The 15,000-nt window shown below is 32.1% G+C and overlaps 4 protein-coding genes across 9 annotated transcripts in view; 3 read left to right on the top strand and 1 right to left on the bottom strand.

The window, feature by feature from the left end:
- The first annotated feature begins 390 nt into the window (after nucleotides 1-390).
- Nucleotides 391-2,049, top strand: LOC124429351 (selenoprotein M-like). The gene is made up of 4 exons (XM_046974522.1): nucleotides 391-548; nucleotides 639-709; nucleotides 1,063-1,132; nucleotides 1,206-2,049. The coding sequence occupies exons 1-4, from the start codon at nucleotides 447-449 to the stop codon at nucleotides 1,308-1,310; spliced, it is 348 nt and encodes a 115-aa protein (XP_046830478.1). The 5' UTR covers nucleotides 391-446; the 3' UTR covers nucleotides 1,311-2,049.
- Nucleotides 2,050-2,379: 330 nt separating this feature from the next.
- On the bottom strand, nucleotides 2,380-5,717 carry LOC124429350 (E3 ubiquitin-protein ligase RNF185-like). Of its 4 annotated transcripts, XM_046974519.1 has the most exons (6): nucleotides 5,617-5,635; nucleotides 5,073-5,137; nucleotides 3,681-3,843; nucleotides 3,411-3,542; nucleotides 3,162-3,331; nucleotides 2,380-3,019 (listed from the first exon to the last, which is right to left on the bottom strand). In XM_046974519.1, exons 3-6 carry the CDS (start codon nucleotides 3,827-3,829, stop codon nucleotides 2,922-2,924), a joined length of 549 nt encoding a protein of 182 aa, XP_046830475.1. In that variant the 5' UTR covers nucleotides 3,830-3,843; nucleotides 5,073-5,137; nucleotides 5,617-5,635; the 3' UTR covers nucleotides 2,380-2,921. The 4 variants fall into 4 exon arrangements, with proteins under 4 accessions (XP_046830475.1, XP_046830476.1, XP_046830477.1 ...); XM_046974520.1 differs by lacking the exon at nucleotides 5,073-5,137 and having other exon boundaries at nucleotides 5,617-5,717; XM_046974521.1 differs by lacking the exons at nucleotides 5,073-5,137; nucleotides 5,617-5,635 and adding an exon at nucleotides 4,379-4,690.
- Nucleotides 5,718-5,861: 144 nt separating this feature from the next.
- Nucleotides 5,862-8,783, top strand: LOC124429346 (dynein axonemal intermediate chain 4-like). The gene is made up of 5 exons (XM_046974504.1): nucleotides 5,862-6,646; nucleotides 6,739-7,132; nucleotides 7,223-7,549; nucleotides 7,629-7,913; nucleotides 8,000-8,783. Exons 1-5 carry the CDS (start codon nucleotides 6,204-6,206, stop codon nucleotides 8,774-8,776), a joined length of 2,226 nt encoding a protein of 741 aa, XP_046830460.1. The 5' UTR covers nucleotides 5,862-6,203; the 3' UTR covers nucleotides 8,777-8,783.
- A 393-nt stretch (nucleotides 8,784-9,176) lies between these two features.
- The window catches only part of LOC124429347 (RNA polymerase II degradation factor 1-like), a 46,899-nt gene continuing 41,075 nt past the window's right edge, over nucleotides 9,177-15,000 (top strand). The window contains exons 1-2 of one of the 3 annotated variants that reach the window (XM_046974509.1): nucleotides 9,177-9,323; nucleotides 10,690-11,259. The gene's annotated coding sequence lies outside the window, so the exon portion shown is untranslated. Of the gene's footprint in view, nucleotides 9,324-9,683; nucleotides 9,787-10,689; nucleotides 11,260-15,000 lie in introns of those variants that run through there. The other 2 variants (XM_046974511.1, XM_046974510.1) reach the window with 2 other exon arrangements.

The raw sequence follows: 15,000 nt of genomic DNA, 5'->3' as shown, positions 1-15,000 counted from the left end.
TTTCTTTCAATCCATTATCGTACACGTAATATTTCTTTTTTTTTTTCACATTGTCTTACTACGTAAATAGTTAATTCGAAATAATTTTCATTTATTCAATTTATTTTCTCTAACAATTTAAATCTTTTTTCTTTTGTTTTTTTCTTTCTTTTTCTTCTTCTTCTTTTTTTTTTTTTTTTTTTTTTATCGAATATAACCTACGTGTTATCATATATATATATTGTTACGTGTATGCAATAGAAACACATAAATAAAGTTTTTTCAAATTTATAATAAAAAAATTTCTACTTTACGACTATGATAATCTAAAATTGTATTCTATCATAATTTAAACTTTATTCGAAGTTTATATCGGATAAGAGGAAACTGATTTTAAAAATGCATATATAGCGCAGAAAATCACAGGAGTGCCCTACTTCCGTTTTCTTCGCACTCTAAAAATAAACATGGCACCTTCTACGATTGTCAATTTTATTTCCCTGTTACTTTTGGCATTAACTATAGCTGCAGTATCAGCTAAAAGTAAATATACATTTGCAACAATCGAGGTATAAATATTTTCATTAACAATCGATTAATTATCTCATATTTATTAAATATCATATTAATCATTACGTATATTTCATATCTTTACATAGAGTTGTAGTGGATGTTCCTTGAATAGACTTCCGGATGTCAAGAAATTTATATTCGAGGATGTACCACAATAGTATCCTTTTATATTTAATCAATTAAAATTATTTATTATTTATATTTAATATTTCATTAATCTTACAATTACGGAGAAGAATGTGATGTTCAAAGTGTGATGTTCAATAATACGCTTGTATAATTTATGTAAATAATTATTGTAAATATTTAATTATGTCAAATCATTTTTATTATGTAAACTTCATTTGTATATTACACTAAACTCCATCATGTTTCCGTAATGTATATATATTGTTTTATTTTTATACAGAATAATGCATAAACAATATCATCTATAATATTAACAGAATCATTATGATATTTGAAAATTTACAAATTTATAATTATATATGTTCTTAATGTTAGAAACAGTAACAATGTTGAATTCAAGCATATTCAAGGTGCAAGCCCAGAACTTGTCCTTTATGATGACAATGAGGAGGTATGTCTTATATTATATTATAACAAAATATGAATTTAAAATGAAAATATTTAACACTTTTGAAATATTATAGGAAATGGAGAGATTAAATTTGGCAAGCCTTACACGTCAAGAGTGTAATGATTTACTTTTATCTAAAGGTTTCACAAAGTCTCATCCTCAAAAGGATGAAATATAAAGACTCAAATAGTACTATTAAATTTTTATGCACTTGAAAGAAATCAATATATAATTTTGAGTAGCATTTCTAATTAAATACGATTAGAAAGCTTCTTATACGTTTTATTAAGCTAAATGAACAATAAACAAAATGTTTGAAATGTTCTTCTTCAATTCTATATTGAAAGAAAATAATTTATCAATATATATTATTAGAGAGACAATAGAGTTTAGCGATAATAGTAACTTTGCACATAATAATAGTTACATAAAGATTTTTCAATGCACAAATTGCTATTTTTTATTGACACATTAACACGTAGGCAAGGGAAGCATATATTTACCCTTGTGGAGCTACAACCTGTGATATAATTACTAGAACCATGAAATAACAAAATTGTTCATTGTGGCATAATTGGGCTCTTTTGTTGGAATAATATTCTATCAATTTTATGATTAAATTTATTAGAACATAGCTGAACAAATGTAGGTTATATAAATAGTGCATTTATGCAAGTATACTAACAACACAATTAACCAATTATAACGCAACAATTTTATTCTTAAAGACAGTGCAGTATAAAAAGATATATATTTTATGTTTATTGTTTTTATTAGATAATATGTAAGTAGTTTTAGTTAGATCGTACATTACAATTTACAAATATTACAAATAATTTGTTGCATTTAATATTTTGCAACATTTGTTGCTTTTTTATGTACTACTTACCAATCAATAAATGAATTTAAAAAAGTGAGATTTTTTAGATAATACTTTTACAATTTTAATTGTAAACAAATAAAATCGTCATTGGATAGAAATAAAAAATGGATAAATGGTATTGAAGGAAATAATACTCAAAAATAATTTTTTACACTTCAATTTTCTGTTTATATCCATAATATATTACAATATTATATATGTCATATAACTGTGTATTAATATTAATATTCTTACATATTGATAATATTGAATTAACTTTAATATAATTTTGATTTTATAGATTATATACATATGCAATCCAATATAATAATAAGACTGGCTGTTATTCATGAAAGCTATGTCGTTTTTATCAGATTCTTATTCTAAAAAAAAAAAAAAAAGATAAGAAAGGCATGTACTCGGAATGTACTACTATGATAGTACTTTTGTCTATGTTGCATTTAATGCAACAGAATTTATTTAATGTTAAACGCGCATATACCACATGTCGATGCCAAAAGCACACTCAGAATACTTTCTATAATAGATAACGTCAAATAATATTTTGCAAATTAGTAATAATTACATATACACATGTATATAATAAACTTTCAAAACAATTAAAATAGTAGACAAAATAGTAGAGTCAAGCTTGGATAATTTGAAAAAAAAAAAAAAAAATTTTGAGCAACGTGTGTCATCAAGTATAAAAACAAAAAAAAAAAAAAAAAAAAGAAAGAAACAAAAAAAAATGAAAAGATAATAAAGTAGCTATTTATATATTTATTTATCCAAGCAGGGGTATAGTTATAATACGATTAACAAAGATTATTACAAATAGGGGAAAATTATGTATGAGCACACGTATAATGGACTGACCGAATAATATTAAAAATTACGAGACATACAACGGGACTTAAAAAAGTGTTATGCCATTAACAGCCAGCAAATGAATATCATTGATAACCATAGAAATATCTTAGATAAGAAATGCTCTTCTTCATATTGTGGAGTGCCTCGTGGAGCTATTAAAAAAGAAAAAAAAGAAAAAAAAAAGAAAAAAAGAAAAAACCGGAAAAAGAAAAAAGAAAAAATAATATTAATTGTAAATTCATACAATTATATGTATACTATTATTATATAAAGGCAAAGAAATCTCAATTATACCAGCACTTGGTCGGGTCTCTCCAAAATTAAATGTTGATGTGAAAAATGCAAATGGAAATGTTCCAATGCCAAAAGACATATATGAACCATCACCAAATCCAAATCCAGAAAATCCTAAATTGGTTTCGGGTTCCGATCTTTGTCCAGCCGGACGAGGTGGAACATTATTTCTGTAATAATAATTTATTTAATTTGTTTTATTTATTCAAGATTGAACAAATATTATAATTAATTAGATTAACGACAAACCTTGGATCTTCATGTTTTGTTGCTCCACGTCCATACAATGGAATGACTTTCTCTTTGCTAATAGCAGCTTTGCAAACTGGACATACTTGTCGTGTTGGACGCGTTTCTAGCCACTGATGTAAACAAGGCCAACTATATATAATACAATAATAAATAAATATTTTCAATAATACAAATATAAATTATAAATAAATACAAATGTGTGTTATGTTCGATTATTACAAATTTGAATATTAACATTCTATAAGAAAATTATAATAAATGACATACCAAAATAAATGTCCACACATGCTAACAACTGCATCCTTGGCTGTATCGAGACAAATATTACATTCAAACATTCTATCATCCTTTTCTTTTTCTTCCGTAGCAGACCCGGAAGGCCTGGAAGGCCCAGCTTGTTCTTTCATTGTACTCATCCAGTTCTAATTATCTGAAAGAATAAAAGTATTGACTGATAAAATTACAAAAATCGTATGATCGTTATGTTCTTAAAAATTCATCTTAAATAACAAAATAATAATAATAAACAATAACTCTTATAACACGTAGAGATTAATTCTATATCATTGTGTATCAATTAGCTCTTTATCGTGATTTTAGAAATGATACTAGAACTCTGTATACTGATTAAAAATATCTATCAACAAACTTGACAAACAACTGGATGATGAACCGACGAATGATATTAAAGGAATCAAATTTATATATATATATATACATACATATATATATATATATATATATATATTTTTTTTATCAGCAATATTTCACGAAACATTATCGCGAATGAGAGAACGAAAATATTCGAAATAAATCGAATGAAAGAAAGAAGAAAAAGAAGAGAAGAGAAAAGAAAAGAAAGGAAAAATATATATATATATATATATAATGACACGTAGGTGGGAAAAAAAAAAATTGCAAAATGTTTTTAAATCATTGCTTTATATAGTAACGGAGTTTATTACGTATAGAACATACGTGGTCTTGATCACACAACACAATCGTTCGTATCTATTTAATTGTGAGTCATTCACACAACGGACTATCCGACATACATATGTATGGACGTATCAATCTGTTTTCGAGATGGTCAATCGAAAGTCATGTGTTCTAGGTATGTCACAAGAAGAACAATACGATAGATAGGCCATCATAATGAGTAATAATTCCAAAAAAAGAAAAAAAGAAAAATAATCTCTTCGAAAATTTTCATAAAAAAATTTAACGACGACTACGACGACGATGACTGTGCGACTACTAATGACGACAACTTTACGATGACGATAACGACGATAACGACGACAACGACAACTGTTATAACTACGACACGAATAAGAGAAAAAGAAGAATTTCTAAATTGGTATATAATAGCAAAATGTCTTCGAGATTGAACTCGAAAAGGAAAAAAAAAAAAAAAGAAAAATAAAATCAAGCTTCGTCGATATTCACGAAAAATTGATTAAGGACGAAGAATCGAAAGAAATGTATATATATGTGTGTGTGTGTGTGTGTGTGTGTATATGTATGTACTTAGATGACAGCTGCCAACATGAAAAAAAATATACAAAAAAGAAAGAAAAGAAAAAAAAAGAACATTAAGAAGTAAGAAAAAAAAATAATTATAACGTTAAAGGATTATTTCGTGTCGCGGCCACTTACTTCTTCGATCCAACGACTGAAAGACGACTCCTTCGGCCATTTATTTTCTCCCACTGGCGTTTCTTCTTATAAAAAAAGAAAAAAAAAAGAAAAAGGAGAGAGAGAAAAAACGTAGCGTTCTCTCTCTCTTTTTCTCTCTCTCTCTCTCTCTCTCTCTCTTATTCACTATCTATCTGTCTGTTTTGACGAATCACACGTTTCTTTTAACGTAATAATTGCGCAAGCTTCAACAGTGGATTATTTTTCTAAATGTAAAATGTAAAACGGATGTTCGTGGGCAAATACGTAAGGGACGTTTGTCCAACGAGTACTACGTTTAGATTGAATATTTTAACGAGATGTCCTTGAAGTCGACAAAATTCAATCGGATATCCTTGTACGCTTTTTGTCAAATTATCGTCGTCTTTGATGATTATATAATTAAAAAATTTCTTAATACTATATAATAATAATAATAGTACTAATGATAATGATAATGATAATGATAATATTAATAATAATAATAATGATAATAATAATAATAATAATATACGTATATTTTTACTTCTATTTAACTCGATCAACGTGACACTAATACGCAAATATATTCGTGTTGTTCTTATGTCGATTTAGGGACACTCGTTTGATCACGTATATCGAATAATTGTAGCTCTTCGCGTCAGAGGGCAGTTCTGTTTTGCAGATGGCGCTTGGCGGGACCTTTTCAAATGATTATTTGTCGATTAACGATGATTGAAATTTTTAAACTATTAATATTGCCTGTTGTTTCGATATAAACTTGAATCTTTATTTATGGAACATTATCTTGTTTTTCTAAACGACATTAGATTTTCTACATAGACAGATAGATTTAGTCCTTTGTTTTTTTTTTGCTTGCTTTTCTTTTCTTTCTTCAAAGACTAATCTAATGGAAGATAATATCAGGCTAATCGATTCTCACGTCTCCATGGAATCCATACATTGTAATAAAATGATAGCATTGTTTGCGAGAAGGTGTTGTACGAGATAAGTAAAATAATTTTTACAATGAAAAGATTAATTTTATATCTTACATTAATCGACATGTTAAGAAATATTGTTTAGATTAAGTGAAATGTATTAACGGGTTTAACGATTAATTAAATATAAAAAATGAAAGCAAGTGACACGGATAACTCTCAGAGATCTAGGCCACAGAGTATAACTTCGTCGAAATTGAGATTGCAAGTTGCCTCGAAAAGTCGGAAATATGCTAAAGTTATAGCATCGCCGTTATTGCAAGAACGTATGGCACTTCGTATTTACGAAGACGGCATCGACGTGACACCGAAATTTCTGACACACCCTACGTTCAATCAAATCGATGATCGCCATATGACCGCTTTCGAACAGATTGCCATTTCGCAATCAGAAGGCAACGGTCCATCGTCCTTTTTATCTTCCTCACACAATTGCCTTAAATCCAGTTCTTCTTTAATATCTCGATCAACCTATGTTACTAATGATACGCAAATAGAGAGTCTTTTGTCTACCGAGGTAATGGGTGTAATGGAGGATATAAAAGAAAAAGCACCAGTTCAATTCTATATAATCAGGTAGTCGTAATAAATAAATAAATAAATAAATAAATAAATAAATAAGAAAAATTGATTCAATGATATTGTTTCCTTCAATTGTTATTATTAAGCGATGATCCAGAAGAGTTTCATGCTCGACCAGAAACAATAACGATTATATTGAAAGAAACAGAAACGATTATCTTCTTCGAGATGCTTCCCTTGACGAGTGATCTTCGAACACCAGAAGGACAAGCAGTTCAAGAGAGCAATGAGAGATACAAAGATATAGTAGCAGGACCTGGAATAGCAAGAAAAGTGATTGATGCTGAAACTCAAACGATAGATGTTATTACGAAATCACGTGGTACTTATCTAGGAGGAAGGGCGCGACAAAATGAAGGAATGTTCGTTAATAATTGGGTTATATATGACACTTATAAGGAACCAGAATTAATGACAGAGAAAAATGGATTTTTGGTTGTTCGTACAAGGGATAGTTATCTACGGATGTTGGAAAAACAAGTCAGATCATTGATATCCTTTTGCTATTGATTTATCATTCATTTATTTTTCTACATAGTATTTATATAATACATAGTATTTATTATATAGGAAATGAAAAATAAATTATCGCAGTATAACACAGATCATCAAGTGAAACATTTCTCTGACCAATTATATCATATAGTATATAATACTAGGTTTCTGAAAGCCGCACGTATTATGGAAGGCATATTATCTAACAATATTTATCTTGATGTTCAAAAACGTTTCACTGGGATCGTTCAACGGGATCCATGTAGTCTCGATTTAGAATTTACGTACGATCTTGATCTATTATGGACTTATACCTGCGATATCAGTAAAGACCGACCAGTTTCTTCATTTTGTTGGAATTATTTTAACAGAAACATTATTGCTGTCTCGTATGGTTCAAAAGTTCGTTTGGATTAATAATGCATTTTAAAGTATTTTAACAATTTTATATCATTTATATGATCATTTTGTGACTTTGCAGCCAACAGATGATAAAAAAGATGGCCTCTTATTACTGTGGTGTGCAAAGAATCCGAAAGAACCAGGACAAATACATATTTTTGATAGTCAGATTTCCAGCATAGATTGGAGTCACGATCGGCCAAATTTACTTGCAATTGGTTTCTACAATGGTTCGATAAAAGTCATTGACGTTAGCAGCACTTCTCTTAACATAATAAGACAAAGCAAGAGGGATACATCAGTCATATACGAACCACATTGGCAAGTACAATGGTGGAAGAGCGACGAACATTTTGATTTTCAGGTATTAATAATTTCAATATATGTATGCAACGATATAAATAATAATAATATTATTAAATAACGATTAATACTTCTTTCTCGATTTAGGAATTAATTTATACAAGTAATCAAAATGGACGTGTTTATCGTTACCCATTGGACGAGGATTTCATAATGACCGAGATGATGAAGATTTCTAAGATAGAAGATAAAATATTAGGAGTCGATAGATCAGACCGATGTATCTCATATGATATTTTAATGAATCAAAGCACAGGAGCTCTTGTTCTTTGTCAACATCCAACTTTAAGTTCCATTTATTTCGTGGGCTCGGACGAGGGAGCGATATATCGATGTTCCAAAAATTATTTGTATCATCACATAGACAGTTTTTTGGCTCACGACGGACCGATATACAGAATGGAGTTTTCTCGTTTCTGTTCTAAACTCTTTTTGACTTGTGGAGCTGATTGGTGTACTAGAATTTGGATAGAAGGGCTAACTGAACCTTTAATCACTCTTTCAACAACATTGGCATGTGTACCATACGCAACCTGGTGTCCTACATATTCGACCATCATCGCCAGCATCGTTAACAATGAGATTTGTATATGGAATATCAAAAGAAGAACTTATGCCCCACTATCTGTAACACGTTCTCCAAACGAAGCAAGATTGGTGAAAGTCGCATTCACTGATAATGGGAAACAGATGGTAACGGCGGACGTTCAAGGTGCTGTATATATTTACAATTTAGAAGGTATACCATTTTCACCTTACAATCAGGAAGAAGTTCTAATCGAATCCATCAAGAAAGCTCTTTTTACCAAACCGGATTTATTAAAAAAACTTCAAAAAACTGGTCCACCATTTTCGGACAATTGACTGACATACGTATATAAAAGTTCAATAAAAGAAGATCATCCAAATATATATATATATATATATATATATATATATATATATATATATACTAAGATAGTAATGAGGAAACCTACTTTATCAACCGTACGAGACATCAGAAGTTAATAAGGAGTGGGGATAAGAAGGTAGTCGAGGGGCCTGACGTAGGTCCCCTCAGGCGTCTTCCCGCTCGAGGGCTTCGCGTGATTCGTTCGAAGGTAGGTAAGAGAGTAAAGGGAGAACGTTTGGATTCAACCGTGCGTCTCGACAAGCTGGCTCTGCAGGCTCTGGTTCTGTAAAGGCGCAACCTGTGTATAGGCCTCCTGGTCTGGCTGGCTGACTGGCTGGCTGGCTGGCTGGCTGGCTGGCTGACTGACTGGCTTGGTGGCTGGCTGGCTGGCTGGATAGCTGGCTGGCTGGCTGGCTGGCTGGCTGGCTGGCTGGCTGACTGGCTGGCTGGCTGGCTGGCTGGCTGGCTGGCTGGCTGGCACCAAAGGAGTCGGCAGAAGAGTGTGCCGTGGCAAGGAGAGTGAGTGAGAAAGAAAGAAAGAAAGAAAGAAAGAAAGAAAGAAAGAGAGGAAGGGATAGAGAGGGGCTTCCCTCTTGCTTGCTGCCGCAGCTCGCGGGCACGAACTGCGCTACCGCCGTCAGCAGGCAGTCTTATTACGCCCGCACTCAACTACGCGAACTAAGTACTCTTCTTCTAAGACACCGAAGACACACGAGTAAATCTTTTCGGGTTTTTCGGTTCGGTTATATTTTTCTTCTTGTCACTTTCTTTCTCGACATCTTTTTCCTTATTTTATTTTTTTATGTCTTTCATTCCTTCTTTCCGCCAATAATCTCGTCGAATCGTATATGGTTCCGATCGATGGAAGACATTGAAATATCCTTGATATCTTTTAACTAGGATCACAATATTCATGTGAATTGATGGAAAGATAGCCGAGGATATAACACGGCTTTTGATTGGTCGATCGGATGATCCAAAGGTAATCCTTGAATGATTATTCTTTTTTTTTCTTTTTTTTTCTTTTTCCTTTAAACTCGTTAAATTGTTCAATAACAAAAAAAAAAAAAAAGAAAAGAATAAAAGAAAGGAAAAAAAAAAAAGTAAAAGATAAGAAAATTGTAGAGAGAAATTTACTGTTCTCATTGTGATTCGCATTAAATCTTGCTCTTTAGATATTCTTTTTTTGGATTTTAAGAATAAATTTTAATCAGTTAAAATAAACATTATACATCTTACGGTGAAGATAACATATTATTAATAATTTATTATTTGCGATATACATATAATATATATATATCGAATGTGTGTTGTATTTAAAACACTTGAGGAACGTACAAGGAGAGACCTTTTCAAGTGGGTAAAGAAAACAGCGCTGGGTTCAACGGAATAAGCGACAAAGGGTTATACCGTGTCGTTGACTCTCGAGGATTAGTCATATTTGTTTAGTTACAGACTTTCTAGCGCGTTAAGTAGTTTCGCGGCGAAGGTCCTCGTGTCAATGTTCGGTTCACGGATGTGACATTTATTACACAAGTTAACTGACCAAAAGAGGATTTGTATACCGAACCAATCTCTCTGTCTGTCTCTCTCTCTCCCTCTCTCTCTCTCTCTCTCTCTTTTTTTTTGAACGACTTTATTTAATATACAAGTTTTCAAATTTTGACGAACTACATTAACTCAAGTACAGATTTAATTATGGATACGATATCGTATCCAATAATAAAGTGATATTTGAAATTTAATATGATTTAAAAATAAAAAAAAAGAGATAAAGGAGGATAAAAATTCCAATCGTCAAGTTAAAAAAACAAAAAAAAAAAAAAAGAGAAAAAAAAATGTAATCTCTTATTATTCTTTTCCCAACGCGGTATATTTCTGTTAGGTCGGTCCACCGTGTGAAGGCAGCTTAATAGAGAGTAACATGTGCAACCGAAGAATAGTGGCGATGCCGATGTTGCCGGGGCACGAGCTACACCGTGATCGCTCTGTTCTCCACGAACTCTGACCGATACTTATTCGATCGTGATCTTTAAGATCTATTAGTGTGAATTGAAAGTATAAACGTGTGGAATTATTCGAATCGAATGAACAAATACTGTTCTTAAGTTAAAGAAAAAAAAGGGGACAACGAATTGATCAATTGAAGGAAAAATGATTGAGATTGTTTATACGAGAAGGGGGATTAAGGAAGGATATGGGTTGGTGAATGGGTGGATGAGGGGGATGGAATTGCCAAGTGTTTCTCAAAGTTAACTCGCACAGTGTATAGGTCGAATCCTTGAGAGAAGTGGTGTGTTCGCTAAATTATACGTTTCCACATGCATTCGGTACATTGTGAACATCGGACGCGTTACACGTTGTAACGGGTGGTGCATGAAAAGTGAACAGTGAAATCGTCAAATCGTTTTCAAATTTTTAATGATATCGAGAAAATATATTAAATTTTAATAAGGTATATATATATATATATATTATATATTCATTTAGAAGGAAAAAAGAAATCGTTTTTATTATTTATTATCAAGAAAATCGAATCAAAGTAAGATAACGTACAAAAACAATCTCGATAATTATCATAACATCGTCAAATATATTTCGTTATTTTTTTTTTATATATACATACATATACATATATATATATATTTTTTTTCTCCCCCATTTTCTTTTTTCCCCCCTCGAATCTTTTATCTTTAATTTTTTATTTTTGTTTTATTTTTTTTTTTTTTTTTTTATATTTGATTCATTCATATCCCAAGGAATCTTGAATCGTTAAGAAAAGAAATGATAATTAGTATGTTTAATTACATTGGAGTTGGTAGAGAACGTTAGGTGGTATAATCTATAATGCACTTGTTATTTCGACCCGATTCACCGATCTACCTCATAATCCTTTATCTACACTGGCCTCTGCCTATTCACCTAATCGCAAGCATGCATCACGTCTCTCTATCTTCATCTATTTTCTTCCGTTCGTACGAATAGCTTGCACATCTATCGAGGCCTTTATTCCTTCTTCTTCTTCTTCTTCTTCTTCTTCTTTGGTACATACGTACATATATACATACGTACATACATACGTATATAAGTATATTTTTCTGACATTATCGCTACGATGTAGCCTTTACGCGAGGACAAACCACTTATCTCATCTCCTGTTCTAAGGAAAGTTCATGAGAGTTCGCATTCATGTTTTCCAATCGTCGTTAGCTCTACGTACTTACTTGTAGATACCTACCTCGATGTACAAACTGTTTCGTAAGATGGCTTATGGTTGATGGCAGTACTGTTGATGAGCCCTGTTCCACGTAAATCGAAAGTTGGTGAAGAGCCATGTTTCTTTATGCATTTAATGACTTCCATATTAGTTAAGATGGTAGATCGTCAAGGATTATAATTTTTATAATTGGGATTAGGGATTCATATATAAGGGTTTTAATATTTCAACCTTTGCTAAATTTTCTTACGCTTCAATTCACTTACCCATTATGACGGTATCAATCAAAATTCAATTGAAGATATCAGTGATATTAATGTCGCAGTTATTGTATTTTTTTCTTTTCTTTTTTTCTTTTTTTTTTTTTTTTTTATTGCTATCAAGATTTCTTCGAAGAAATAAAATCGAAATGTATTGGTATTGTTAAGAAATTTGTGATGTTGTTAAAAAAAAAGAAATTATATAAAGAATGATGAGATGGAATATTTATATGGCAAAAGAGATACAATATATGTAACTACGAGACAATCCTTTTATTTTATTAAACATGGAAAGGAGAAAGAAAAACAGGATCTCTTGCTAGACGCGTGGGCATTGCGCGTTATCATCTACAGTAATTTACGTATATATTACGAGTAGTAACATCCTGTTCTATCTTGGTTGTGCACTGTATATGGGTTCTACGTACTTGTTCCAGTCGTACATTACGGTGCATGCATTAGGTCTGAATCATCGATAGGTAAAAAGAAACAAAATAAAAGAAAAAACAAAAAAAAAAATAGTTGTAAGTAAACTAGATACTGATCTGTTAAAAATACATTTTCTTTTCTTTTCTTTTTTTTTTTCTTTTTGAAAATCTGAAAACGAACATCAAAATTGCATTTTAGCAAATTTCTTCAAAACACGATACTTTTTCTGCGTACTCGTGGAAGAAGAGAAAAAAGGAAAAAAAAAAAAAAAAGAAGATTGTCAAATGTGTACAAGTGAGGTGGTTCACTGGTCTAATAAAAATTGCAACTGGGCAATATAAACGTAGAAATAATATAAGTAAGATGATAAGGAGACGTCACGTTTGCGATTTGGAAATGCGTTGGATCTGCGATTTGCGAACAACGTAGGTGGTGTGACGGGCGCAAATAATGCGAGAAAATACGAGTAGCGCTTAAGATGCAAGCAAGAACTCGCTTACAGCGTGAAGAGAAGTTACGGCGATAAGGGTACATCCGTACATCGTGTTGGATATGTGCTCTCAGATCTTAAAGGATAGAGAATCCAAGTTATATACATATACCATATATGTATGTACTTACTTAATGTATAATCTTGACAAGGGATACATTTATAAATGTTAAACAAAATGATATCGCAATTTGTTGTTATCGCCTATGTAATTCTATACAAATCAAATAATAATAATGATTCGTTATGGCTTAAGGAAGGTATTGTTATGGAGAACGAAAAAACGAAAAGAAACGAACAAATGAAAATAAAAAAAAAAAAAAAAAAAAAAACAAGAAAGAAAAAAAAATTGAAAAAAAAGAAGAAGGAGAAAAGGAAAGAAAATAAATTCATTAAATTTTCTTTATTTCTTTAAAAGATGACATTTTGCATGACACCGATGTTCAAGATCATGAGAGAAGAGACAAAGGGAATGAAAACAAAGGAGAGCACACGTATTAAACACAAAGAACTCGTGACTGGAATATTAGAAGGATCAGAAAAACTCAGAAAAGAGTATGAAGAAGGATTCCTAATCCTCTCGATAGCAAAAAGGGAGCGCGGCGGGAAAGGGGGGGGGGAGGAGGAGGGACTCGTGCGAGCAGTCGACACGTCCGAGTGCAGTGCTCCTCGTGCCCATCTCATCTATAGCTTGCCTCGTGCCTGCATACTCAACGTTATTTCCTTGCTGAGGTTCTTTCTTTCTTTCTCTCTTTCTCTCTCTCTCTCTCTCTCTCTTTCTCTTTCTCTCTCTCTCACCTTCTTATCGCTGCCAGCCGGAGAATCAGAAATACCACCACCCGCTGACTACCGGACCCAAGATCCGGAAAACCAAAAGCGGCGACCGCGAATCCGCTTCGACAGGATTGCCCATCGCTAATATACCGGGGGTTCCATTTCTTTATTTCTTTTTTTCTCTCTCTCTCCCCCTCCCCTCCGTCTACTTTTTTCCTTTCTTTTTTCTTTTTTCTTATTTCTTCTTTTCTTTCATTTCTTCTTCAAACGTATCATAGTACGATTCTACTGTATTGATTTATCAGACGATCCTGATGATGATTAGAAATGGTCGGACATTAAGATACACACACACATACACACATACATACGTGTTCTACGTTAGGAAAGAAATTAATAGAAGATAGAAACAACATTTTCTTTAACATTTTTCAAATACCAGTATATAAGACGACGTTGCTAACTAAGTTACACTAAGGAACTTCATGTTCATCTTACTTCCAATTTGGATTGGTCCAGTTCTTATTTCTTCGGGTACTTGCTTGAACTTGATGCACGATAAGGAGAGAGAAAGAGAGAGAGAAAGAGAGAGAGAGAGAGAGAGAAAGAGAAAGAGGGATTCTGAGTTTGCAGTATCCATGGAGTAGCCGCTTTGTTTCACACGGCACGTCCAGCAATTAGTATTCAGTCTCCTTGGGACACCCAGTGTAAGCGTGTATATAAGATACTGGCCTCTCCAAGTAAACTTGTTTATCAAGTTACACACGGCCCGGTGAGTCTCCCTCCCGTTCTCCTCGTCGACGAACAGCTTGGAAAAGGACGGGAAGAAAGAGCCAATTCTATGATGTACTTTTTCGAATATTTTTCTTCTACTTTCCGTCGCCATTATGAATCATTATCGACGACTCACAGAGGATTCATACATGTAAGATGAACGAAATTTTTTTTTCTCTCTCTTTCTCTCTCTCTCTCTCTCTCTCTCTCTCTCTCTCTCTCTCTCTTTCTCTGTTATACTAAAAAAAAAAA

The sequence above is a fragment of the Vespa crabro genome, chromosome 15, assembly GCF_910589235.1.
Source record: "Vespa crabro chromosome 15, iyVesCrab1.2, whole genome shotgun sequence".
Taxonomy (NCBI): Eukaryota; Metazoa; Arthropoda; class Insecta; order Hymenoptera; family Vespidae; genus Vespa; species Vespa crabro.
This window is presented reverse-complemented; position numbering and strand designations above follow the sequence as displayed.

Excerpts from the sequence above, each read along its gene's own strand:
- LOC124429351 (XM_046974522.1), top strand. The coding sequence starts at position 447 with ATGGCACCTTCTACGATTGTCAATTTTATTTCCCTGTTACTTTTGGCA. Across the intron at positions 549-638 it reads ATACATTTGCAACAATCGAG|AGTTGTAGTGGATGTTCCTT; the intron begins GTATAAATATTT and ends ATCTTTACATAG. Across the intron at positions 1,133-1,205 it reads TTTATGATGACAATGAGGAG|GAAATGGAGAGATTAAATTT; the intron begins GTATGTCTTATA and ends GAAATATTATAG.
- LOC124429350 (XM_046974520.1), bottom strand. The coding sequence starts at position 3,829 with ATGAGTACAATGAAAGAACAAGCTGGGCCTTCCAGGCCTTCCGGGTCT. Across the intron at positions 3,543-3,680 it reads ATGTGTGGACATTTATTTTG|TTGGCCTTGTTTACATCAGT; the intron begins GTATGTCATTTA and ends TATTATATATAG. Across the intron at positions 3,332-3,410 it reads ACAAAACATGAAGATCCAAG|AAATAATGTTCCACCTCGTC; the intron begins GTTTGTCGTTAA and ends TTATTATTACAG.
- LOC124429346 (XM_046974504.1), top strand. The coding sequence starts at position 6,204 with ATGAAAGCAAGTGACACGGATAACTCTCAGAGATCTAGGCCACAGAGT. Across the intron at positions 6,647-6,738 it reads GTTCAATTCTATATAATCAG|CGATGATCCAGAAGAGTTTC; the intron begins GTAGTCGTAATA and ends GTTATTATTAAG. Across the intron at positions 7,914-7,999 it reads ACGAACATTTTGATTTTCAG|GAATTAATTTATACAAGTAA; the intron begins GTATTAATAATT and ends TTCTCGATTTAG.